General features: G+C 43.7%; 3 protein-coding genes across 6 annotated transcripts in view; 1 reads left to right on the top strand and 2 right to left on the bottom strand.

The window, feature by feature from the left end:
• The window catches only part of LOC147272614 (FERM and PDZ domain-containing protein 4-like), a 55,853-nt gene extending 53,452 nt beyond the window's left edge, over nt 1-2,401 (bottom strand). Inside the window, exon 1 of the mRNA XM_086198327.1 lies at nt 2,133-2,401. Within this exon, the coding sequence (XP_086054453.1) occupies nt 2,133-2,137 (5 nt within the window). The 5' untranslated portion in view covers nt 2,138-2,401. The remainder of the gene's footprint in view (nt 1-2,132) is intronic.
• Nucleotides 2,402-7,430: 5,029 nt separating this feature from the next.
• LOC147272615 (MSL complex subunit 3-like) lies at nt 7,431-18,138 on the bottom strand. Of its 4 annotated transcripts, none has more exons than XM_086198389.1 (14): nt 17,982-18,138; nt 14,051-14,133; nt 13,825-13,920; nt 13,636-13,730; nt 13,455-13,552; nt 13,249-13,377; nt 13,010-13,167; nt 12,771-12,929; nt 12,454-12,689; nt 12,267-12,356; nt 11,907-12,061; nt 11,717-11,816; nt 11,548-11,632; nt 7,431-8,746 (listed from the first exon to the last, which is right to left on the bottom strand). In XM_086198389.1, coding segments are annotated over exons 3-14 (1,407 nt in total). In that variant the 5' UTR covers nt 13,827-13,920; nt 14,051-14,133; nt 17,982-18,138; the 3' UTR covers nt 7,431-8,646. The 4 variants fall into 4 exon arrangements, with proteins under 4 accessions (XP_086054515.1, XP_086054499.1, XP_086054489.1 ...); XM_086198373.1 differs by lacking the exon at nt 17,982-18,138 and adding an exon at nt 15,077-15,308 and having other exon boundaries at nt 11,907-12,016; XM_086198363.1 differs by lacking the exon at nt 17,982-18,138 and adding an exon at nt 15,077-15,308.
• Nucleotides 17,490-25,973, top strand: part of LOC147272616 (rho GTPase-activating protein 6-like) — a 60,273-nt gene continuing 51,789 nt past the window's right edge. Inside the window, exon 1 of the mRNA XM_086198342.1 lies at nt 17,490-18,109. Within this exon, the coding sequence (XP_086054468.1) occupies nt 17,633-18,109 (477 nt within the window). The 5' untranslated portion in view covers nt 17,490-17,632. The remainder of the gene's footprint in view (nt 18,110-25,973) is intronic.

Here is a 25,973-nt window from a genome sequence, read left to right on the forward strand (position 1 = left end):
GAGGAACAGATAATTAAGAGTGTGTTTAGACCGATTTGGAGACGGATCACTGATGAAAGTACGGGCGCATTATTGAACTGCGCTTCAGATGTTGCGGAAAGTTAACATTTCATTCAAATGGATCGATTATAATAACTTCTCATCGCCGCCTGCATCGCACCCCCCCCCCCCCTTCTTATCCTATCCAGTCATCCAGTCCCCCATCAAGCTGGCTTGCTCTCCCTGCCTCCCCTTCCAGAAGCTTCCTTCTTCAACTGTTATTAACATTTCCATGTTTCCCACATTTTGTATTGTAAACTCTTTTCTTGTCTGTAGCAACATCTACTGCACGTCTGTCCGTCCTGGGTGAGGGATCCCTCCTCTGTTGCTCACCCTGAGGTTTCTCAGATTTTTCCCTGTCAAAAGGGTTTTCTATGGAGTTTTTCCTCAGTCGATGTGAGGGTCTGAGGGCAGAGGATGTTGTTACGATGCCATGTGAAGCCCTTTGAGACAAACTGTTTGTGAAAACGGGCTATACAAATAAAATTGCCTTGCCTAAGGGGGCAACCCTGCTTACTGATTCCTCAGGTGGTCCAAGGAGGGCGATTCAATCAAAGGTTGAATTTACAAACTCAAATGTGACGCATCAGACAGCACTGGGGTGATTTAAACATTCCTGATCTGTATTTTTTGGTTCAAAATTAAATCACTGGTCTGATAGAGGCAGATTCTGAACATCCAAGAACTCGTTCAAGACCAGATATGTGATATAATCTTGCAGCTCAGCTGAAAAGTGTCACAGATATCCATTCTGTGGATGTTTCTGCCCGTCCTGGGGGAAATACACAGCAATTTAAATGTTCAGTGTTTCAACATGTTCACCAGTTAATAACTAGCTTTGTCTGCTGGTAATTCACGGCCGAATGTGACTCGTAGCTGGAAGCAACATTTTTCATTACTCCAGTACATTTAATCCAAGCTGTTGGAATTATAAACAAAAAAAAAATGAAGAAAAAAATAATAGTAAAAAAAAAAAAAATCAGCCGAAATGCCGTAATTGAAAAAGCAAAACAAAACCTAGCAAATACTTCAAGCGAGAATGTTAAATGTCACTCGAGATTCCGTCTCACTGGAGGGAGAAAAGAGCGGCGGACAAGCGCAACAGAGGCGTGCGGATGCTGCAGGACACGCGCCGTATTCACCCGCCGACTGAGGTTGAGCCGGTGCTCCCTTAATCTCCGCATCTCACGCTTTAATGAGGGCTGACACCACCTAGTTTGCTCCAGAATCTGATGATTTCAAACCAAACCATCAGGCTAGGCTCCACCACCGAGCTTCAAAGCAGCGAGAAGTGCTGCTTCTACAGTCAGAAACGTGGCGGGACTCAGGTCAGAGCCCCCCCCCCCCCTTCCAGGGAGAGAGAGGAGGGAAAGAGAGAGGGAACAACTTTCTCCACTAAAGTGCCCTGGAACACAGAAACGCGCTGAGACATTTTGATTCTCTGTGTGATGCTGGCAAAAATAGATCAAACCCAAAGTACACATGTATGGAAGCATTCAGCTGAGGGGGGAGAAAAAATCTTGTTTTTCTGAAATAATGAGACAAAATCTTGTGGAAAAACAGTCCTTTTTCCTGAATGAATGACATTTTTTTCCTTCAAAAAAAAAGAAGTATGCTTCTCCCCTTATGACCTGATGTGACATCCACGTCATTTTAGACGTGTTAATTTAAAAAAAAAAAAAATCTATATTTAATGAATGGTAGAGTAAAGGCAAGTTCATTCAATATTCCTACTCGGGAGCAGAAATGAAGGATTTGATGGACAATTCAATCAAGTTTTTTTTAGTAAACCTATAGGCCTGTCAATGTTTTGTTGCTTTTTATTGACTGAAATAGTCACAAATTTGATATCTGTCGTTTACGCGCGTTATTACTTCACGAAGCACCATTTTCCGAATTAAATTTTATCTTGTGAACTCAGAAAAAAAAAAAAAACAACCAAAAAACCAGGGGATTTTATGTCAGCAGCGATGGGCTTCAGTTAAAGTCCAAACTATACGATAATATAAAATAAAACTGCGCCTGCGGTCATTCGCAAAGTCATTACATCATAAAAGACGCAGAGGATGAGGTGTAAGCGAATAGTTTCTTACCTCATGGCTCAGTGGTCCATCCTGCTGCGCCTCTGTCCCTGACTAATCCTCAAGCTGCCACCTGCAGAGGGGCAGGCTCCAACAACAATACCCACAAGTGACTGCTGCAAAATTATTTTATAGCGTGGCTCAGAGAGAGAGTGGGGGGGGTGTGGTGATGTCGCAAGAGGGGGGAAAAAAATTAAAAAGAATTGAAGAGCGCACCAAACGAGTGACGATTGGGTCGAGCAGCAGGTCCTAAATCTCTCTCTCTCTCTCTCTGGTGCCTCGCATGCTTTCCTTCCTCCTCCCATACAGTCATTAATTTAGAAAAATAGCTATTATTTCATACATCTAAAAAGAGCGCGCGTGTGTGTTCCAGACCAAAACCTCCATAAATGTGACAGCCAATGAGACACACTGGCCGCCGTGACCTTTTTAGACTTTAAAACACAGCACGGGAACATTTACTGTTTCACTGCACATTACTGAGTCAGAGAAAAGATGAAAAAAAGGTGTGAGAAAGAGAGAGATTGAAGAGGAGGAAGAAGAGTGGCTACAGACGTGTCAAGCCAACTGCAAAGCAAGGTTTACCCACACTAATGATATGTCATGGTTTTTTTTTAAATGTTTTTTTTAGTTATTTTTTAAAATTTTAGATAGAGTTTCAATGCCTGGGGGGTAAATGAGGAGCCATCAAAAAGGTAGGCGACACGCAAGAACACGCCAGAGCAGAGGGAAGCTGAGGCTTAAGCGCCCAGGGAGGGGGAAAGCAGTGTTCCTTCGCTCCTCGCGCTCCAAATTTCTTCCTGCAAGTCCAGAAAATTAAAACTGCAACCTTTCAGAATCAGGTTGGCAAGGTTCCCTAAGGCCATGACTGTCTAATATGAATTTCCATAATGCATACATGGATTTCATAGTTTAATAATTTCAGCTTATTTGCATTCTCGACCATTTTCAGACCGCGGATCAATCACCCTTCATGTCTGTGCATGAAGAAGAGAGGTAGAGCCCAGCTTAGGTTATCGCAGCAGGCAATCCTGACTCTGGAACTTGTTTCATCCAAACACAAAGACGTGATAATTCAAGAATATGTAACTGGAGGAGAAGGGAGCACTTTGGTAGCTGGCTAGCCAACAAATAGCGTCAGCAATGAATACGGCATAAAACCCCGTATGAACAACGTTTTCATATATGTGTATGTATATCAGTATAAATATCTTTTTATGACAACAATAGACTCGATGTTGATTGGGGAGCATTATTTGAAGTGCGATGCAGGGTCCCTCCTATCATGAGCCCTTTACACACCGACGTGGGAGGGGGATCCATTCGTTCCTCGTACAATTTTAGCCAAAATGGAGAAAACTACAAAATGACACTTTTCAGGCTGAACTGAATCAGACGCCTTTATATTCCTGCGGAATATGCCTCAAATCAGACGAGTTAGCACAGATACTGAAAACTCCACAGGGAGTTAGCGGTGATTAAAAGACACGGGGGGGACTTATGAGCCGGGGAGCATGTTCAGACTTTTGTCGCTCTGCGCAGGGGGGGTAATGTTAGAGGGCGGAGAGACAGAGAGGAACTAAAAAAGAAAGGCCCGTTGAACAACACCCTGCAGCTCTCCCAAATGCCACGGATAGAGATCCTCCAAAGAATTTAGAAAGGAGAGGTGATTTATCGTGTCTATCTAAACTAACGCAGGGCTTGTTTTATCCACTCCTGCTGTACCGCTACTGGGAATCACTCTCCCAATACAGAAGCACTCGTGATTAAAACCAGATGAAACAGATAATCATCGGCTCAAAGCTGAGTCACCGCGAGAGCGCTCCCATTCATGAGCGATGGGAAGGGACCTTTTATTGCCTCCTCTCCAGATAGTTTTCTTGACTCCACCGATCTGCCTGCTGTCACAGGCTCAGAAAGAACTCAGAAGCACACATACAACACTGACAGAATAAACTGAGGCAGACTGTTGCATCAAGAGACTCGCTATCTTACATTGTGGGCCTCAGTGTGATCAGCTGATTAGATTTCCATGAACATACTGTTAATCATTTATAACGTAGTGCAATTTGACACTAGAAAACAGAGTAACACATTAAAGACTCTGGGTTTTTTTAGCGGCAACGCTAGCTTGATCAGTTCCATCAAGGAAATCTAGACTGATCCATAAATGAACAACCTCAGAGTGGAGGACTGTGAGTTTTTTTAAGGAGTGCACAGACGATGTTTCAAAACGATCCTGGACATGAATTTTCAAAGATGGATACCGACATTTAAACAACAATTTAAAGGGAGTACTATCTAAATAAAAATGACAAATACTGCAGCCAATGCCCCGATAAACTTACTCATCATTTCCAAGAAAAGACGTTTCCCACCATGCAACCTGTCTGCCTGGCACGTCAGAGGACACCTCTCCTGGAAGCTTCGTTGACCTCGGGTCCTCCAAAGGTTTGCAGCCAGAGGAGGCTGTCACAGGAGTCAAGATTTGGTCAGAGCTGACAGATGTGAGGTCGGTGCTCAGGTCAAATGATGTCCAAGGAGAGTTAGAGGAGGCAGAGGGGCTGGTGTCCACGATTGCCTCTTGCAAACCATCATCTAGGTCGATGGTGCGAGAATAAAAATGTAGAGAAAAGGATAAAGGACACGAGGACATCGCAGAAGCTCGCCGGCTCAAGGTTTCAAACCAGAAGCACGAATAGAGAGAAAAGCCTTCTTATTTTCTTATGCTCTTCTGTCTCAAAGTTCTGAAGAGTGAGGAGAGGGGAAGGAGAGACCAATCAGAGGGAACACCGGACAAATGGTGGTGTGGAGGCGAAGGCAGGAAAGGGAGCGGAGAAACGGCGAGGTAGCGCAGACAGAAGGGGCGAAAGGCAAACAAAAGAAGAGATACTGTAGATTCAGGTGAGAGGCGCAAGCACCAGCACTCAAGAAGTGATAGATCGCCCCCACCTCCCCCCCCAAAAAAACCCACCTCCCCAACAATTGAATCATGCGGTAAGCGGATAGAGATGGCATGAGGAGAGAAATCGATTTGAGATGCATCGAGAGGGGGAACCAGTGACTTCTGTGGCTACATGATAGCAGCGGGCAGGAGAGTGCCGTCTTGGGTTGCAGCGATAAGCGGTTCATTACAAGAAGTCCGACCCACTCCAAATAACATTAGGGCTTACCACTGAAACCCATTAGGACCCTGATGCGAGGAGGCCAGGTTAGCCATCCTCTCATGCTTTATAGACTAATGGCATAGCTCTAGTTCAGCGCACAGAAGTTCTAATTCAATTTTTTTTTTTTAGCCATCGCAGAGGATTAAAATGAGTGCTCACAGATCAACTTAACCACAGGCTGACTAAATAAATCACGTCATATCCTGTTTGGTGTATTTGCAAACATCTGACATGCAGCAGGTTCAGAACGTAAAAGTCTTACTTCTTCCAATAAACTGTCATTTTTTTTTGGTGTAATTTCTGAGAAAAAGATTGAAGATTTGGTTTAACCTGAACGCGTCTTTGAGTTTCTAGACTTGGGACGCTTCGTCTGTGTCAGGTGGGTTAACCTCCAGGAACAAGGGCCAGTATTTTGGGGGTTTTCGGTGTTGCCAGCAGTATCCGCTCCAAGACTTCCTTGTTCAGGATGTCCTTGGTCATTGTTTACAGTCCGAATAGACGATAAATACAAGCGGATTGTGTCTACAGTAGCAAGTTTTACTCTCAATTAACTGTTTAAAACAACAGCTTTTCAATCATCAGACTGCAACCATCTTGAAAGGGAACTAACGGTTTTTGGGTGAAATGATAACTTCTGAGCTATGGTGGAAAGTCCCTCACATTCAAGCCCAAACCAGTTCAGGAAATGCTCATTAACTTTACCGCCACCAGCTAAATCTCTCTGTATTTCACGGCGTTTTGTGTCCATGGCGACATTCTAGCAAAACTCTGAAGATGCATATTGTTTGTTAGCCCTCTGCAAACCTGAATATGGATAAATAATTGAATCACGGGGCTTTTCTTGAGTTTCCACATGGATCAAATTATGATCGTGAAAGGAGTCATTTTGCAGGGGCTCCTTGCTCTTGAGGCTGTTTATCCACGATATTACAGCTACGTTATCAAGCAAGTGTGTGGCTATCATTTTTGCAATAATTGTCACTGTCGAGAAGATGGAGACAAACGTGCCAAACCGAAGCTTCAAGCAAAGCAGCAGCCCAATCTAACGTCGGCAAATGAACTCCGTGAATGAACTAAATTACAGTGAAGCAGCAGCTGAATAAATGGAGGCAGATCAAATATTTCGGACTAGTGCACGAGGCCTGAAGGCCTCATTCTGCTTCAAACTAATGAGGTCAAACTAAGTGTCTTCACGTCAAGACTGAAGATAAAACTGTATTTTTTGTTTTAAATGGTCAACTGAACAGACGCCCGTTTATTCCATCAAGTCAAGACGCGTGGAGATGCGTTCCAATGCCAGGGCGCAGGAGTTTAAACTTCCATTTACGATGGCACAAACTGGCCAATGGATGCAACAAGAGTTTATAACAGACGTACAAGCCAGTTAAGGTTATTAAAATCACCATGAGAAGAGCGAGAACTTGATATTCTATTAAAATGTGTAATAATTTAACAAGTCCAGGGTGGCTGTGTTCTGAAGGAACCTTCGATTGTGTTTCCGAGTAATCCAGGAATCCAGCAACTGTTCCTGAGATGAAGGCAACAGGCCGGTTCTCAAATTTGGCATGTGTTAAAAATAAAGAAAAAACAACAATGACAACAACAAAAAAACAACTTTTGATATTTTCCAAGCTGCTCCAAGGTTACTGGCTAATTTTCACTCTTTATTTAGCGCCAGGCCTTCTTGTGGAATCGATTCCATACAAAAATGAATTTTGACCACGTATCAACCTTTTGTGCCTTCTAAGGACAAGAATCCCATCAGTCTACGGGAGACGGGTCCATTGAGCACACCAGTATTTCAACCTGTTGTCCAAAGCTTGCCAGGGGCGTGACAGTGACTGAATATCCCATCACATCAACCACAGCGCAATCCTGCCATTTGGGGCTTTCGCGCTGGCATTTTTATCACCTCTGATTAAATACTATCAGCGTGGAGCTGTGTTTTCATATAAAAATATACCACTAGACTTGAGTGGTGCACCACGATTGTGCTTAAGTAGCAGAGAGACAAACACGAGTGCCCTGTCGACAAGGACGGCGGCTTCCAAATAACACGTTCAAGGAGGAGGCGGATCCATCAAGTTGAGGCAAAGGAGAGAGAGCGGGAACGAGCTGGTATCAGCTGCAGCGTTACAGTGCATCAGGGACAAACTGACATTTTTATTCAAACGAAGAAAACAGAGAAAATCTGACAATAAAAAAAATTTAACAGCAAAGCTACACCTCTTACAAAACACGAAATATAGATTGAAATTGTATCTATATGTCCACATGTCATCTTCATTGATAGATCCAACCTTTTATCATCCGGGTGACAGGAGAAGCAACGTAAAACAAGAAAAAACAAACGACAATAACATTGTTCAGGAGGCGTTTGTTTTGGACTTACATATGTTCAAAATGTCATGTAACCAGAAACATGGCAAACAAATCCCAGCATTTGTGTCTTGAGGATGTCAATTAAGATTACTTCCTTTATGATAAGAAACCAGTTACAGAGTGAATGAAAATAACAGGGGGTTTCTCTCTCAGATCCTGAGGCGGCGGGAAGACGAGGCAGAGCAAACTCAAATGAAAGGACATTTGGACTCGCATGCATGGGACAGCAACAGAAGACAAAGACTCAAGTAAATGGGGAGAAAAACAACAATCCCATCAAAGAGTCTTGGCAGAAATGGCTCAGCGTCTCCACACTAGGATATCCTTGCTGATGGGCAGGGATCTCTGGCAGCATACATACAGGAAGTCATTAAAAGAAAATAGCGGGCTGGAGATGCTTCCAACGAGGTAAACCGGCATACTGTTAGCTTAAAATTAGTTTACTGGAAATGATACGAACATTCAGGGTTCCCTTCCTTGTGCGTGGACAGGCCACAGAGCTGCTAAGCTAGGAAGAGCAGGTGGAATCAGAGGCTTGGTCAGAAAGCACAAACAGTGTCTGCTTCCATGTTTGAGGGGTTCTAAGCTCCCCAGCCTTGAGTACGCAAGATGAGGGCTCCTTCAGCTACTCTGGTGTGGACGTCAAAGCCACCCCAAAAAAAGAGAAAAAAGGCAGATGTGGAGAGACGTGCTTATAAATCCGTTAGCAGCTAATGAGAGGAGCCTCCATGAAGCACTGACTTGAAGCGCTACGTTGCCAAGCAGGGTTAGAAGGGTCAGGCTGAAGCGGCCATGCAACAATCACAACATAGATGTGGGTTAGTAGCGTGACAGAAGCCACGACTTCCACACGGCGGGAACAGCGGGAGGGTTAGTCCGAAAGAGGAGAAAGGCTGGCTGAGACTCCCGCGCATGAGCCCCCGCAGCAGAGGGGGAACGTTAAGCAGAGAGAGTAAGCAAAATGGCCGCCTTTTCCTTCAGTAAACGGGCCTCGGTTGCTTCATGTTATAGTGAGCCTCGGATGCTGACACATACGCAGACTCAGGAAAAAAATCCTCATGGAACTCAGCCAGAAACCTAAGAGAGAGTGGGTGGGTGGGTGGGGGAGAACAAGACGTAGAGAGGGAAAGCTTGTGAGATACTTTGATGGATGTAAATGTCGTCCAACAAACAGCACGGACATGGAAGCAAACAGCATCTCAAATGTCACATCCCAGTTCACTTGTGGTTTTCCTAGATATCCCTGGCTCATTCCACATAAATCCCAGACCCCGTGCCCTCTGCCTGAGCACTATACATGTCAGAGACAAAGCCTCATCTATCTCTATACCACCAACCAGAGAACCAATCGCCGTGACAGAAAGACAGAGAACATGAGAATGAGCGACCGGCAGTCACTCAGAGAGTGAACACCCCTCCCACCCCCTCCCATCTAATCAGTTGCGGGGAAAACTAATCCAGAATCTTCTTAGTATCCGCTACTCGGCCAAATCCTCTAAATCTTGCCATCTCATCTTAGCTCCACCGGCCCTCCTAATCTCAATGCAAACAAATTATCCTCATCAGAGAAGAACTTAAGAACGCTTGACAACAAATGACAAACATGACAACCTCATGGGACAATAAAGAGACGGTAGCCCGCTGAAGACAAACCCAGCCAAAACCTTGGCTCTTGTTTTAGAGGAATTAATTTAATTGAAGCCCATTTCCACAGTAAAAACCAATAAATTCAATTGGGAATCATAAAAGGGACAAAATGCAACTCTTGCAGAAGCAACAGAACAGATGCAGAGGAAGTTTTCTCTGTACTGCTTTTGATGAATTTTGAAACAGTCCAGAAGGAAAACATAAAATGGCAAATTCCAATATTTCTTGAAGTGGTGGGCTTCGTTTGGGCTCATTTTCACAGGCACGGTTACTTGTTTCTCTGGGCTCTGGCTACACGTATGCACATTGTGTCGATTATAAAGCACAAGTGTCAGACGTGGGTCTTTTTGCTGAGTAGATGTGGAAAAAAATGGATACAGGTGACAAGCTGGTCATGGGCATCAAGATTGGCATTATTAGCATGTGTGGCTCATGGCAAGAAGCTAAGTTCTCCTAATTGTTACGCGTCACTGTTGAAAAAATAATATTTTGGTTTCATCATAATTTTTCGGTGGTCGTGTCTCTAAAGGGGGCCCACCTCGGGAAAACAATTTAAAATGTAAAAGAAAAAAATAGAATTATGAACAAGAGTGCAGTTATTGCGCAGCCACCAAGTATTAGGTGAAGCTATCAGTGTTGACCTGTTTGACGGTTGGCTGCTGTGGAGGCCAAAGGGAGGCGCTAACTTAAATACATGAAAGTAAAAACACTTTCATGCCAAATCCTGTCGAGACACTCAGCTAAAACACAATGATTGCAAGTAAATTAGCTGAATGTGCCAGATCTCCTGACACCTAAACCAGGCCATGGCTGTTGGATAAGTACCATCACAAGCTGAACTACGCTAGGAGCCCAAAATACACGTGGTTCTCTGTTTCGTCGAGTACTTTGTAGCACACACACGATCTGCCAGCAGGCCGATTTCAGACTGAAACTGAAGGATCTCTCAAAAGATGCAAGTGTTCGCTCTTGTGTCCTGTCGAACCCTTGTGCCCCCCCCCCCTACCTACATTGAACAAGTAGAGAGGAGACGGTGGCGTTCTCGGTCTTTAACAACATCAATGCCGCATTTACAACTTGTAACTCTGAGCACCGTTGTTATTTTTGGTAATATTATGCAAACCGATGTTCAGAACTTTTCTCGTGCAAGAGACGCTAACGGCTAATGGCTACTGACAAGAATCAGTGTCTGTTCTCGCAGTGTTACACTCACACACACACACACACACATTGACAACTGAGCCATTCTGTCCTACAATGAGAAAGGAAAAAAAAATCTGGTGAAAGTAATGCCTTGCAAGAACTGTAATCCTTTCATGCTGCACACTACACTCTTCCCACCCTGCTCTGCTAGCTGAGAAGAATGCCAGCTTGGGCTATTTTCAGACCACCTCATGATTTTTGTGGCACAGAGTACTGAGCTTATTTATTCATATCTTTATTTTTTGGTTGAGTAGTGCCCAAGCGGTGTTTTTGGCTCCCAGACAGTGGTTTGTCCATGTGCTGGCTCTGTGGTGAGATCAGGTGTTGCTCAGCAGCGCTGCTCAGTGGCTGAAGTGAGTAGTGCGTGTGTTTGATTAGAGAATGAGAGGACCTAAATCCCTCAGGTTTAGGACCGGCTAAACTGAAGATCGCTCGGGAGGATTTAAAGATTAGACTCCAGCGCTTGTGTAACGCCCACTCATCTCCCTCCCTCTAACACATGCTCTCTTTCTCACTCCATCTTTGCCCCCCCCCCCCCCCCGCGCATGCACACGCGTACACATACACACATCACCCGCTCATGCTCTATTTTCCTTACTTTTCTTTGCCTTTTCTGGGTTATTCTGGTGTACTGACTATATCCTGCTGATCACTATTTTTGTGGCTGGTTGTTCTCCTCCATCTGACTCACGGCAGCTGAAGACAAAGGCTTCGCCAGCTCACACTGTGGTTAGTGAGCAGGCTGATGCACGAGGTTTTTCCTTTATTAACTTTTTAATTATTTATCCTCTCTGGGAAATTATTGGGGACTGCACACAGCTTCTGCCCACCTGATGACACAATCAATTTTTCAGGGATGGGATGAGATTCCAATACAAACTAGACATTGTCAGGCCTGAGCAACTCAAGAGTTTAGTCCTAACCCCCTTTAAATTAAACTATTTCTGTCCCTCTCCTGGTTTGTGAAGAACTTACCCCTGTCCATCAGTCATGACATTCATATTTTTGATTAGGCATTGATCAATCACCTGAGAAAGAGTTCCAAATGTTTGACCAGCGCTCGGAGATTCCTCTCAGGGATCTGCATCTTTCCCAGAATCTCAGGAAGCTTCACTGGAATAAATAAATATGTGAGGGTTAACATCAGCTTGAAGTTGAACTCTCAGTAAAAAGATGACCTGTAAAAGTTAAACCCACCAAAAAGCCGCAGGAGGTGCTGTGATCCATACAGGTAGGAGGGGGGAGGAGGTTGGTCGTGCAGTGGGTAGTTATCAGGAGTCAGCTTCCAGCTTAGCACCTGGTAACCATGACAATCCTCAGGTAGATGTCTAATCTGTATAATCTGTCAATATTTGAGGATTTACGTATTCATACTGCCTGTCCTTACCTCGTTGAGCTCATTGTTTCTCCGACTCTCAAGACCGTAGAAAGGCCCACTTTGCTCTTTGTTGGGGGTCAAGGGTAACGGGGAGGACGAGCCGCTGTGAATGGGGGTTTCTGTGTCAAGAGAAGCGACGGAAAGTTTCTTACAATGTGCCTCTGCTGAGAAAAAGAAGACGTCAGTGCTTCAAACAAAAATTTGTAAAGACTCCAACACCATCTACTGGGCAAAACAGGTCATTACAACCCAAAAGTGAAGGTGAAATGTGACCATGAAGATCCTGACTTTGAGAAGATATTTCAGAAGCAGAGGCTTCGTCCTCAGACGGCACTAGAATAATGAGCGTTGATGTTGAACGACGCTTACTTCTGTCAAGGTTGAGGAAGAACTTGGGCTGAGACGAGCTGTCCACTAAACGGCGCTTGAGCTGCGGGGACGCTGTGGCACTGCCTCCACCTGGGTCATTCCACACACGGAGCGGAAAAGATAATGCTACAAGTACGCCTCACAGGTGAAGAGAGATGATGAGCCGCGGACAAATCTAGAAACCAACCTCCACTGCTTCCCTCAGCCGGCCGGTCCCCCCCAGACGTGTTCCTGGTGGAGCGCCTGAGCGATTGAGACTGGTATGAGATGCAGTCCATGTCGGGATGGCGCCGTCGTTTTGGGGTGGGTGCAGGTGCAGTGGGAGTGGTGGCGGAAATATCGCTCAGCGCCGGTTGGCTGTCTGTTGATTGAGGCGTGGGGGGGTTGTGTCCTAATGGGCTGGGGCTGCGTTCTCTTTGGGCGCTTGGAAAGACAACAGAAGGCGCTTCATCAGTGCTAAGCGGAGGTTTGGTCTCCGTGACACCTGATTTGTGGTGGTCTTACTTGCTGGAGCAGGGGGAGCTTTCATTGATGGCCAGGAACAGCCTGGAGGAGCTGACCTTTTTGAACTGAGCTTGCTCACACGGGTAGAGAAGGATCATGGGTAAGGTGAAGTCGAACGTGATCCTCAGACCATCCACCATTTCCTTACACAACTCCTCACTTGAAAAGGAGAAAAATTGCGATTTTAACACATAAACCAACATCAGTAGACGATTGCTCTCCCTCTGTGGGGGACTCACTTCTTTTCTGGGGGGATCGGCTGAGGGCTGCTGCTCTGTGTCGTGCTCTGCTGACGTCTGTACCTCTCGTTGGCCATAAAGGCTTTGTTGATGGCAAAGTGCTTCACGTAGGACTCCAGGATGTGTACAACATTCGTCTGGCAGGGAACCATCACCAGCTAGAGCACACAAACACAAGCACACTTCAAGTCAATTCTGCTTTTACACAATTTGCCTTCTACAAATTTAGCCCAAAGCACCTTCTTCCTCTTGTTGATGTAGAAGCAGTCATCCTCGAGTTTCTTCTTCAGAACATCAGGGATGCTGATGTCAACATGAACACTCTTATCCTCACATTCCCTCTTCACATTAATATCTGGCTCAACCCTCTGAAACAAACAAGTTATAAACATCAGACGGAGACTGCGACTTTGTTTGAATGAGATGGGCGGAGTTCATCATTCACCATTTTGTTGATATCCTCAGAGAAGGCGCTGTCCCCACTATTCGAAGAATCAGGGTCAGAATCGTCCCCGTCGCTACTCCCTGAGGATGAAATCAAACCTGGAGACACACAGAGAGCTTGGTGACATCCTAGAGGGAGACAGAGTCACAAAAAAAAAAAAAAAAAAGTTCCAATTTCTCACATGCGTCATCACTGTCGTCCTCCTTCGGCAGAGTCTTCAGTGAGGATTTAGTACCAGACTGACGGCGACGCCTCTTTGCCCATCCCTTTCTCTTCCTGAAAAACAAACAAATCCTATCAGCACAGTATCACCTAAATCAATAGATCCAACATTAAAATATTCCAGGATTAAATGCAGATAAGAACTTACATGCGACCTAGAGCTTTGCGAGCCAGTTTACGTTGCAATTTACGGTTTTCCTCAGTGTCCCTTAGGACATGATCCTCCGCAGCCCAGCGATCCCAACTACAAAACCCCCCCCCCCAAATTATAAATACACAGAATCACAAAGTTTGATGGCTGCTCCATTCTACACATTGAGGGCAATTTTTACAGCAACATCTCAACCTTATATTATTGATCTTACTGACATTACCTTCTGTTCCAACCGTTAAAGTGAATCAGGTACTTTGGGATTCTTCTTCCATGTTCATCTGAACCTATCAATACATCAAGGACCTGCAATATGAACATACAACAGCCACAATTAAGTCAAGAGGAGCAATGATAATTCACCCATATGTGCTTCAAACTGTACGTATTCCAGTACTTCAACTGTCATCACCACATTTTAATAAGGACCCTTTTAAAATATGTGCAACGGAATTAATAGCATTTCCCAGCTTAAGTCACTGACACGCGAATTATCTCGTGAAATATGAAAATTGATAATGCTAATTTATAGATTAAATTACCCAGTTACTATTAGTTCAAAAAATAGAACCAGTCGAGCATGAATTCATTGCACTTCACGTCCACTTTCGGCAAAGGGAGCGGAAAGAGTTAATGCTAACAGCTACCTAGCTCGCTAATGTTAGCAAAACATTAGCTGCAATGACTTAGACGTCACTTTAAGCTTGCCATCGCACGCGATTAAGTGACGACAAATAACTCACACCATATTAAATTCACTGGGATAGAATTGTCTACATTTCACAAATGCACGTCTTGGTTATTATGCAAAGACATTAAAGCTAACACCGCTAAATAGGAGCGGTACATGAAGTTGGTCTGTGTTAGCCAGTTTAGCAGCAGTTTTAGCTTTAAAGTGAATGATAATAACGGCTTCTACTAATTTATTACGCTAGGAATGCACATTTTTGACCATTGATGTTATAATACTGGTCGACGCGGAAGAGGGGGTTAGCTAGCTTCTGTAAAATTCACCCTCATGTCTGTCTCCAGGTGGTGACTTAAGAAAAAAAAAAAAGCCAAGCGAGGAATAGCAACATTACATCATAAGGAGACGGCTAACGCTTCTTTTCTGCGGCCGAATTGGCCATTAAAGCCGACTCGCGGTCCTCAATGGTTCGGTCGTGTTTATCCTGTTCAAATTGCTCCGTTCGTAAAATGCCGAAACGGCGAGGAGCTGAAACGGAGCACACAGACGGACGGCGTTTACCTTGGCGTCATACAACACTTTAGCCTTGGTAGGGTCGGGTTCAAAGCACAGGACTCTTTCTCCTTTGTGAAATTGATATTTAATTCCCCGCGAATTCATTTGTTCATGGCTACATGTGGGAGAGGAAGCATCGATCTGGACCCCCAACAAACTCCTTAACCCTTTCGTCGCCGGCCCACTGTGCCTGCGTAGGGGGGTGATCGGGTGGCGCTGTTGTGGGTGATGACGGCCTCTCCCGTGCCGCCTTTGGAGAAACTTCGTAAATTCTAAACTCAAGCATTTAGGAACGGCTTGTGCACATTCGTCACAAAATTAAAACCCGCTCAATCTAACTAGCAGACAGTATATTCTGTCTAATCTACATATTTACACTGTATACTTTTTTGTACTTTTATTTGCTCCATTTACATGAAAAAAAATACCCGACATTTCACCAAACGAAGAAGGCAGCTTTGAAAAAACGAGAGATCACTTAAGTCTAACTGGCACCTCAGTGGCGTCTACCAGCTAATATCGCCATCTAGCGGGAGCCACAGGTTATTAAGCTGTAACTGATGTGTTTGGAATCATTTGCACATCGTTTTTCACGGTATCGCAAATTGTCAACGCACATGGTCGTGTCATAATCACGTCTATACCAATGTAGAAATGAAAAACCAATAGAAAAAATGTGAAAAAGTTTACGTTTTACCAGTTTGTTTCATATTTTATAAAAAAAACAAGTGCGCTCGCTATTTGATTTAGAAGAAAAATGTAAGTTAGTATATTTATTCTCATTTCTCTCAATCCACACTGCAAAGCAGACTTTATAAACACAAACAGCCTTTCAGACACCCGAATTACCCTGCAATTTTAATACTTGTCCGCTAGATGTCAGCAGACGACATCAAATGTTTTTTGTCAACTCCAATCAATTGTTCCTTCTATTTGTAAGTGAGTGAAATAATAAATCTTAATATTCCAAAAAGCACGTTTCAGCTCTTCATCTATACATGTCATTACAGAAATAATAAGAGTCTCCCGGATTAAATCTTGTCAAAAAAAGGAAAAAAAAAAACCCATCTGTGTCTGTTTAGGAATCCACACTTTGAAATTATTAGCAACCTCTGGGCTTTTCTGCCTCTCCGATGACCTCAACTACAACTGATTGAATCAGCTTTAATGCACATTAAGTAAAAGGAGGAGAGCCTGTTTTAACACAATTTTAAGAGAAAAGGGAGGGGCCCTTTTCTTTCTTTTCCTGAAGGCGAGTTACAGTTAAAGATAATTCAGCATGTCTCAGTAATCAAATCTGCCTCTATTGGAACAATATGGCGGTTCCTAATGGGACGTTTACATGTCCAGTCGAGGAAAAAAAATATCTCTGGTTTGATCGATGACCTGCATTGCTGAGGGGTACGTGAGAGTGTCTTTAATTTTAGCCTCTTTTTGTGTGTCTCCGGTCATTTTTCCTCCAATCACGTATTGTTTTAACCCTCAAAAATAGCCCTCATTGTTTGATATTCCATACGTGGACCTCGTAGTAATTTCATGCTCATTGTGTCTGACCTTGTCGACCTTTCATCTGTCAAACAGGGTCAAACAATGAAAGTTACGCGGATCCCTGGGCAGGAAAACCCCGTCTGTGAGGCTGCAGACTCATTTTGCTCCGAATGCTTTCCAGGGAGGCGCTGCTCCACCATTGTATACCAAATATGGACAGTGTGTATGTAACGCCGACTGGCTCAGCACCCATTGATGTATTCTCCTCTTTGACGCTTGACCGTGCCTGATTGAGTGTCCACCTTTCCCCCTTGTCTCAGGCGTACCATGAAATCCAAATCAAATGCAAAGAAAGGTGTGTTTTAATCACTCTGCGTTTAATGACGCTTCCATTGTCAGCGTCAGAAGCTCCTTTACCAGACGCTTTCTTCCTCTGCTCGTCCCTCTGTACTTTTCGCACACAAATCCTGAAGAACTCCGGCACGAGCATCTGTGTAAACCCCGTCTAGCCGGGAGTGCAGGTGTATCAGGACAAACCCACCGGCTATTAATCCTCACTCACTGTCAGGGCTAATAATAGCTCACTGATAGGCCTCTTCCCAGACAGCGAGACGGATTAAAGCTGAGACCTGGATTAATATTCCTATTTTCATCTGCTGAACAAGTGTGACCTTCCGTCTGCCTGGTTGTAATTGTAAAAAAAATGTTTTTAAAAAAGAGCAATAAATTATCTTAAAAGGCTGTGGTCATCTTCTTTTAGATGAAATAATTGAGATAATTCTCATTTTAATAAGCAAATATCATCAGATTCAACTTTTAAAACACAGCATGCTCTAAACACCACCCTCCACTCTCTCTCTCTCTCTCTCTCTCTCTCTCTCTCTCTCTCCCTCTCACTAACACACACACCCTAAACCCCAGCACTCCACACACTGCGCGCCACGCAGATGAATTTACTCCACTTTACGCAGCAGCAGATTAGAGCGTCTCGTCAGCCTCGTAGTTGACTTCCCTCTCATGGAGGAGAGAGGAGCCTGAGGGGGAGAGAGAGAGAGAGAGAGAGAGAGAGGAGCCATGTCTGCTGCTCATGGACTCCTCAACAGCGTCTTCTCCTGCTCCTCTCCTGCCTCCAAAGCTATATCCAAACGGAGGCTGAGACAAACCCGGAGCCTGGATCCTGCACTCATCAGACACTGTAGCACTGAGGGTTCAAGCGGGGCGCCGCAGTTTGCAGCTGCGGACGCAGGTGCGTCTCCTGATCCCGCAAAACCGACCTCCTGCACCAAGACTCTAACACTCAAAGAGCCTATAACACCGTCCATCTCTGCTCCTTCCATACCTTTAGATGTCTCTCCATCTTCCAACTTTAGCTTTGACTATGATGTAGGGAAGCGATCCAAAAGGAATACTGCCGGGGATTTACCGTTTCTGGTGAGAAGCACAGGGTTTGCCCCCTCTGGGAGCACCGGGACGCTCTTCTCCCCGCGGAGGTGGCTGCAGAGGAAGGCGCAGCCCTGCAGCTCTCAGGCTTACGTTGTGTGGAGATCCGAGGTGAGTGAAGGTGGCCTTTTATTCAGGTTCTGAGGAAAGAGAAGACTTATGAGGTGGGGGCGACGGTGGTGGTGGTGGGTGACCAGGCTATGACATCTGCACATGCAGGCTGTCCAGCATCACTGCCTGTTGCTGTTTTGCACAAGGGCACATGGGTTATTAACTGTGTGTGGTGTGTGTGTGTGTGTGTGTGTGTGTGGGGGGGGGGGGGGGTTCTATTGAGAAAAAGGTGAAATGTCAATAAATCCTTTCTTGCTGTTGTAATTTAGAGTGAAACTTTGGTACTTTTGAGGCTTACTTTAGTGTGTGTGTGTGTGTGTGTGTGGGGGGGGGTTTCTATTGAGAAAAAGGTGAAATGTCAATAAATCCTTTCTTGCTGTTGTAATTTAGAGTGAAACTTTGGTACTTTTGAGGCTTACTTGTGTGTGTGTGTGTGTGTGTGTGTGTGTGTGTGTGTGTGTGTGTGTGTGTGTGTAAGAGAGGGTCTTTAAGGACCCCAGTTCTCACGACTGGGAGTGGTCACAGGGTCAAAAACATCTCTCCCATCATTTCCTATTACAAAGACCAGCTTTGGCTTTCTCTCTCTCACTTTATCGCAGCGTGTGTGTCACTCTCACACACACAGTTTTCCTCCCTCTCTTCCTCTGAGAAGTGTAGTAGAGTTTTCCCACCGCTCTGATTGTATTTTCCATGCGCCATACCCCCCTACCCCCTCCTTCGCCCACTGAGGATAACATGAGGCCATCAACCTTGCAGTTTCAGAGTCATTAGTACAATCTGGAGCATGAAGTTATTGCACCTCTGAGCGTTTGTACAAATACGAAGCCAAGAACTGTTTCACACACTGCTGGGTGTGAGGTCAAATATGGAAATGAAGATACACCAAGACTTGGGATTGTATTGCATATTGATTCACTTGCAAAGCATTTAAAAAAAAATATTCAAACTTAGCACGAATGAACGGAACGTTTTTTCCCGCTAAGAGTAAAAAAAATAAACAATGTTTTGTCGCCCTCAGAGTTTCTGCACCTCAGATGTAATAAACGATCTTAAAAGTCAGGTTTTTAGAGAGACTTTAATGCACATCAGAGGGAAAGCAAGGCGGGGGTGACGTTCGTGTTGGAAGTAGCCAGAAAAATGCTAACTGATGCTAATCATGCTACCAGTCTGAACTGTTGCTACAAGCAAAGACACAGTCATGCCTTCATGGGTTTTTTTTTTTTTGAAAACCAAATTCTGACCAAACCATCTCAGTATCACAACAGAAATAAAGACTCATCGCATAAAACAATGGTTTCCCAACTGTCGGCGCCCAGCGGCTGACAGGCTGGAACAGTTTGTGTTTGGCAGCCATTATTCTTCTGCTAGCGCAGCTCATTTGAGGCTTTTTTTCACCCTCTGCAAAGGAAGTTGTGTCATGAGTTTTTGTGTAATTCTGCTAACACGCAAACAATGAGGCTGATTATCACAAAAGTTTGGTGGTGCAGAACGAGCCAAAGAAACTAAATTATGCGCATATTTGTGTGTGTTTGTGTGAATGTGTGAGTACGTGGTTTTGACGTTAAAAAAACATTGGATTTTTTTTTTAGTGTTGAATTTGGACAAGGTTTTCATGTGCAAGTGTCACAAGTGCTTTTTTTGGGTGGCCATTCTCTTTCTTTCTTTCTTTCTTTCTTTCTTTAGTACGATTGTACTGCACCTGCCTCTCACTCACACACAGAAGAAGAGTAATACTCGGCAGTTTGCTCCTTACAGACACGAGGAGTTGTTGCGTACAACACTAAGAATTGTACAGAAGTTGAGACAAAGAAAATACCAATCATATACTATCATACTGCATGCTATGCTATATTAAATTGCTGTTCTATACTGTCTTATTTTAGAGTGTTCCATAATTTGATTGCTACAATTAAAGTACACACTTATTTAAAGGTGGACCTTGGAGGGAGAACATGGAGTACCCTACTACTGTTGTAGTTTTTGTATGTTTCCTGGTAATACTCTGCTTTTTCGAAATTCTCTGCAAAGATTTCTGCGAGACGGTTGTGTTTTTTTACTTAAACTGCCGTTTGACAAACTCCGGCACTTTTAAAAACTGGTAGATGTGAGTTTTGTAAGCGTACTACAGCAGTTGCAGCTACTACGGTGTTGAATTCCAGTAAACCACCACTTTCTAAATCAAAAACGACGCCCTCGACGCTTGATTTAGACTTCAGTCCATCTTCTCCAGCTCTGCTTCTATTTTCTTAAACATGCGGTTGAACAGGTGTTGACAAGTGTATAAAATCCTCCATTTCTGATGAAGAAGTTGTTCTTTGTTGTATTTACTTCAAGCGTTCCAACCCTGAGTGAATGTTGTTATAAACACTTCAATGCGGAACCATCTGCTTGAAAAATGTTTTCTCAAGTAAAATAAGCTGAGATGTTTTTTGCGTTGGGTAGTTCACATACCACGTGTTGAAATATTTCACGGTCACGTAACAGAAGCCCACAAACTGTCTCAAATAGCTTTTAAGCTGCTTCTTAACATGCATCTCGGAGTGTGTGTGAATATTTTAATCAGAGATCTAATTGTTGTAATTCATCAAATCAAGGTTCTGCAATCCAAATTTAGCTCGGAGACAAATTAGGGAGCATTGGAAATGTTTAAAAATGGATGTAACATCACTAAGAGGACACTTACTGCCCTGAAGTAAACAACAGTCTGGTTTCTCTTGAAGTGCTTGATGCAGTCAAGAATGATAAGAAGAACATGTAAGCAACTGTAATTCTTAAAGATGTCTTCTTCAGATGAAGGTTGACACGAATCAACACTTGACTTTTGCTTTGTCCTCTTGTGTGAGATGCTAAGATACTTGATTAGCATCAATCAACTGTGATATTCTATCTCAACCCTCACTCAAACCAGCTATTATCGTCACACCCCGTGCAAAGCAAATGCTAATATTTTGACAGATTCTGTGCAGGCTAATAGCTCCTCTTTAGCCTTCCCGGCTAACGTTACATCTATTTACCCGCTTGATTAGCTCGCTCATGAGGTTTCTCCCTCCGTGCGCTCTGCCTGCAGTTTGTGGCTGTTTGATGATGGTGAAATGTGTGTTTGATTTAAAAAAAAAAAAAAAAAAACTGACCGCAAAAGAACCACAGCTCAAGTGTTTTACATCCTCTATTATCAGTCATGGAGTCATAAATAGATTTTTGCACATGCTGGGATATCTCTTTTGGGAATTTCTTCACTTAGTTTCTTCTGAAGACATCAAGATAAGTGTTTCCAAAAATAGATGGTACAATGTCAACAATCTGACTCCCCATAAACAACTAAGATTAACTTAACCAAGCAGGATTTCCTCTCTTGGTTGTTGTGCTGCGTGTGGATCTAAGAACTCTATTGGCCTTACACAAATACATTGCTATTGGCAGAAATGGTAGCTGATGTGAAAATATTTAGATTGTGCTGTTTTTGCAGGATGAATACTTCAACTTTTAATTCTTTGACAGTACTTTTATGTAAAAACTTGTATCCAGTTCCAGATTTTTGTACTTAAAACATCGGTTTAACAACAAATTTGAATAAATGTTCCTTTAAAAATAGCCAGCGCAGTTGTTCAACGTGTGCTGTTTTGCAAGAACACGTGCTGATATGAAGTCACTCACCCTGCTTTCACCGACCCTCCTACTGTAACAACACAAGCAGTACTTTCTGCTGATGTCTTTGGCCTGCCTGCTCATTTAATATCAACAGCAGACCATGGAAAAAATCTATTAAGCAATCACAGCCAATATAACTGTCAGATGTTGCTTTTTCTGTAAACCATTACGTCTCCCGTTTGCCTGTTTCACCTCTCCGCTCCTCTCTCTGAGTGGCTCATCTGCTCAGGTTGTCTTGCACACATTTGCAACGGTACATGTGCATCGCATTTTAAAGGAAAGCTTGACAGTTTTTAAACAGCTTTATGGCATTGCACTGTGAGCCGTGTATGCAAAAGTTGCACGCACCACTGAACGAAATGTCGCTGTTGTCTGCTGACGTTCACGCTCACTGGTTAGGGAAATGAATGCACCTAATTGGATAGTTGGGTGCCAAATCATTAGGGGGCTGAGTGATCGATAACATCGAGAGGCTGTATTGATCATGACAACAAAGTAAATGACATAAAGTCAATCAAAGGGAAACACATCCGTATACTGAAGTGGAGGGAGCGCAAGAGTCACGTTCCAGGCAAACTAAGCTCTTTTCCTTACAAAGCGGTGCAGGGTCTTCAGCCAAAGCCATTCAAGATTCTCTGAACCTTGGTTCTGTCTATCGAACTGACCAGTTTTGAGCCGAACCATCGCATCATCAACTTCACGTCAGGGGATCAGCACTATGGAGGGGGTAGTGTGTCACGTGATCACCACTCATGTGTATAAGGCAAGAGGAAGGGCAAGTTAAATAAAAAAGTATTTTTCAGTTTGTGCTGCAAATCTGATCTGGTTCTTCAGACCAAGTAAACTGAGGGTGAGAACACCCAGAACAGATCCAATTAGGACCCACAAACCTGTTTCCTGTCTGTGGGAAAAGGCTGACTTGATGGTTCATTGTGGTTTGGTTCATGTTTTGTAAAGATGTGTGGATTTTTGTGAACTGCATACAGACATGAACAACAGTGCCCATTTAAACAAAAAAAAAAACCATGATGGTTCTGTCCCTAAATGAACTAACACCCTATTAAAACAATGGCCTGAGTCTTTTTTTTTTTGACGAAAATGAGTTTTAGGCCTAAATCCTCTCTTGATAATGCTGGCCATCGCTGGTAAAATCACCTAAATCCTTAGTTGAAAGGATCGCGCTCTTTACACCCTATGGACTATGGCCGATGTCAAGAGGGCGCTCTGCTTTTGGTTACGTTTTTGTGTTTTCCCCAAAAACTTGAAATCATGACTTAGGCCGTAATTTTAATGGGGTGACGAGATGTAACTCTTTTGTGCTGACCCTCTCCTGTGCGTCTGGGTTGGAGGACTTGTTACGGTTTAACTTATGGATACGTAAATGTAAATGCCGCAGAATGTACGGACTGAAGTGATCGGGAATTTGGGATTCAAATGTTCCATGTCACATTTGACAGAGACAAAAGAAGAAAATCTATGTCAAGACATGCACTGATAACAACCAACTGCTGCCGGAATGAGACCAATTTCTCCATTTCAAAGGATCGACCACTCACGAGTGATGCGACATACATACGTTTATTCATTCGTTCTTGATGCGTCAGATTCTACATGTCTCATTGTGTTTTCCTTCAAACCTGCTTGAGGAAACAGAGACTTGAACTTGTGAACCCAACTGCTTTTCATTTTGCCTTTCCTCCCCGATTTCCTCCCTGAGTTCCTTCAAAGTAAGGAGGTTGTGTTTGAGGCTTCAGCCTGCGATGGTTTGACATCTTTGGAATGTTCTTAATAAAATGCAAATCAAAAAATGAATTCACACACCACCACTGACACTTCCAAGTATTTTTTTTTTAAACTATCACTGTAGCGAGACTGCAGATGTCTTCATAATGGATTGTTGCTGCTTGAGCAACCAGAACGTCATGTAGATTCCATCGTAGAGAACATCAGAACTGAACAGAAGCGATGGAACACAGGTTGATTTTCTTGGCTTGAAGCAGTCGTTTTTAATTTGGAGCTGTTCGCAGTTCCATTTGAATAAGTCTTGTCAAAAATAAAAATGGCCTCCGAGCCAACTTCATGTCTGCATCGGAAAAAGAAAACACGAAACAGTTAATGTGTGGTCAGATATTTGTTGTACATCTTGTGAAATTTGCAGCACTTTAGGGGTTTTGTCTTTGAGTTGTCTTTTGACGCTCAAGGATTTGTAGTTTCCTTCCAAATCTAAGAGCAAATACAATTGACTCCATTGTTTCCTGGTTGTGGTACAGATGCCCCCCTGCTGCCTGGTCTGAGACTGGTCCCCTCTTGGGAGAATGTGGGTCTGCAAGCACTGTAGTTTGATTATGGTCTTTATTAAATCTAATTGGTCTGGTTAGTAGCATGCATGTCCAAGCTACTGACAGACCACAATTGTTTGTTTTCAGAGGCAACATTAAAATAGAATTACGTGAAAGATGCCTGCTTCATTTTTCTTTTCTATCTTGTATTCAAAATGAAGATTAATGCAGTTTAGAATGCGTAACCTATAAAAAATAAAAATGTACTCCAACTGTTGCTCTGATTCGGTTTCATCGCCGGAAAACAACGCGAATGTTGAACAACTCACAAATCCTGCAAGTTGCTTTGGCCTGGCACGGAAAAAATATCATTTTAACAGTGAAGAACACAAAAAGCGCGTCCTGCTTAAGGGTCAAGATGTTACTATCAGATGTTAATCCAGGGCGATGTTACACAAAATACATGAAATGATCATTGTGGCACCAGAGAAGCCATTTCCATTTTCTACCTCTTATCCTGTTGGGGGTTGGGGGGTGGGGGGCTGGAGCCTATCCCAGCAGCCTTCAGGCGAGAGGCGGGGTTCACCCTGGACAGGTCACCAGTCCATCACAGGACCAACACATAGAGACGAACAACCATTCACACTCACAGTCACACCTACAGTCAATTTAGAGTATCAATCAGCCTCGTCCTCTCTTGATGTCTTTGGACTGTGGGAGGAAGCTGGAGTACCAGACAGAACCCACACAGGAACAGGGAGAACATGCAGACTCACACAGAAAGATCCCGTGATGGAGCCGGGACTCAAACCTGGAACCTTCTTGCTGTGAGGCGGCAGTGCTGACCACTGCACCACCGTGCTACTGCCTCACAGCAGGAAGGTTCTGCTACCAGCAGGGGTTCTCTTAAGGTTCTCAGACCAAAAAAAAAGAACTTGTCCAGAGTATACCCTGCTTCTTGCTCAGTGGCAATCAGAACCAAATGGCTGTTTCTGATGACACTATTCCTGGGTTCTGGTGTCACCAGCGGATATCCGCTCCAAGAATTCCTTGTTCCGTTGCTCATTGTTTACAGTCTGTATGGTAACTTGAGACATTTGCATGGAGTTGTAAGATGATGAATATGAGCTGACTGTTTCAAAAGTAGCCAGTTTACGCACAGTTCAGAGTTTAAAACCATTAAAACAGCTTTGTTAAATTGTCAGACGACAGTCTTTAAAAAGAAAATTTAATTTTTGGCAAATGCGCTCCGTCTCTTGCATTCACGCTAAAGGGAAACCAGAAGCTTCTCCCTCACGTACAGAGTCTGCATTTATTTGCACAATCTGTTTATAGAGATCACTTACAGGCAGCCAGCTCTCCATCTCCATTTATTCCACTCATATGGGAGTTGTAGGCAAGACATATTCTTTGACACTTAGTCACAGTTAATTATGGATGCGAATATTTTTATCCATTTTGTCTTGTATTTTTTTTTTCTCTCCTAACTTCACGGGAACTACCTCTCCCCTCTGTGCTGGATCAGCTCCTGAACAAGGGGAGGATCTTTTCAAGTAAATGTAACCCTCCGTATGGTTGGACTCGGATGCAAAGGTGTCCAAATGTTAGCTTGAAACCCAAGTTTCAGGCCAGATATTCGTGGCCGCGATTTTCCCTCCAGCTACAACAACTACTGCCCGTCCGTTTTTGTTTCCACCACAAATAACTAATCATATATCTCTATTTTTCCCATGCTGCAAGCGCGTCATTGCAGGGCATAGTTTAGAGGTCATGGTCATCTTGTGTTTCTTGATGAGGTCGGCCTGATGCAAGAGTCTTAAGCTCCACAAATCTAAGGAATAAACTGCTGGGAATACTGGGTTATTAGTTGTAATTCATACGATTGACTGATGATGCACTATTTTACTTTTGCAAAACTAGATTTCACGACTGTTTGA

This window comes from Aulostomus chinensis, chromosome 1, assembly GCF_037954235.1.
Source record: "Aulostomus chinensis isolate RoL2024-O1b breed Wild chromosome 1, RoL_Achi_v1.0, whole genome shotgun sequence".
In the NCBI taxonomy this organism is placed as follows: Eukaryota; Metazoa; Chordata; class Actinopteri; order Syngnathiformes; family Aulostomidae; genus Aulostomus; species Aulostomus chinensis.

Bases quoted from the DNA above. Each gene is read 5' to 3' on its own strand.
- LOC147272615 (XM_086198363.1), bottom strand. From the start codon at position 15,175: ATGAATTCGCGGGGAATTAAATATCAATTTCACAAAGGAGAAAGAGTC. The intron at 13,553-13,635 runs GTGAGAAATTGG...GTGTGTCTCCAG, and splicing joins GGACGACAGTGATGACGCAT to GTTTGATTTCATCCTCAGGG. The intron at 12,357-12,453 runs GTTGGTTTCTAG...GGAATGACCCAG, and splicing joins GGCTGAGGGAAGCAGTGGAG to GTGGAGGCAGTGCCACAGCG.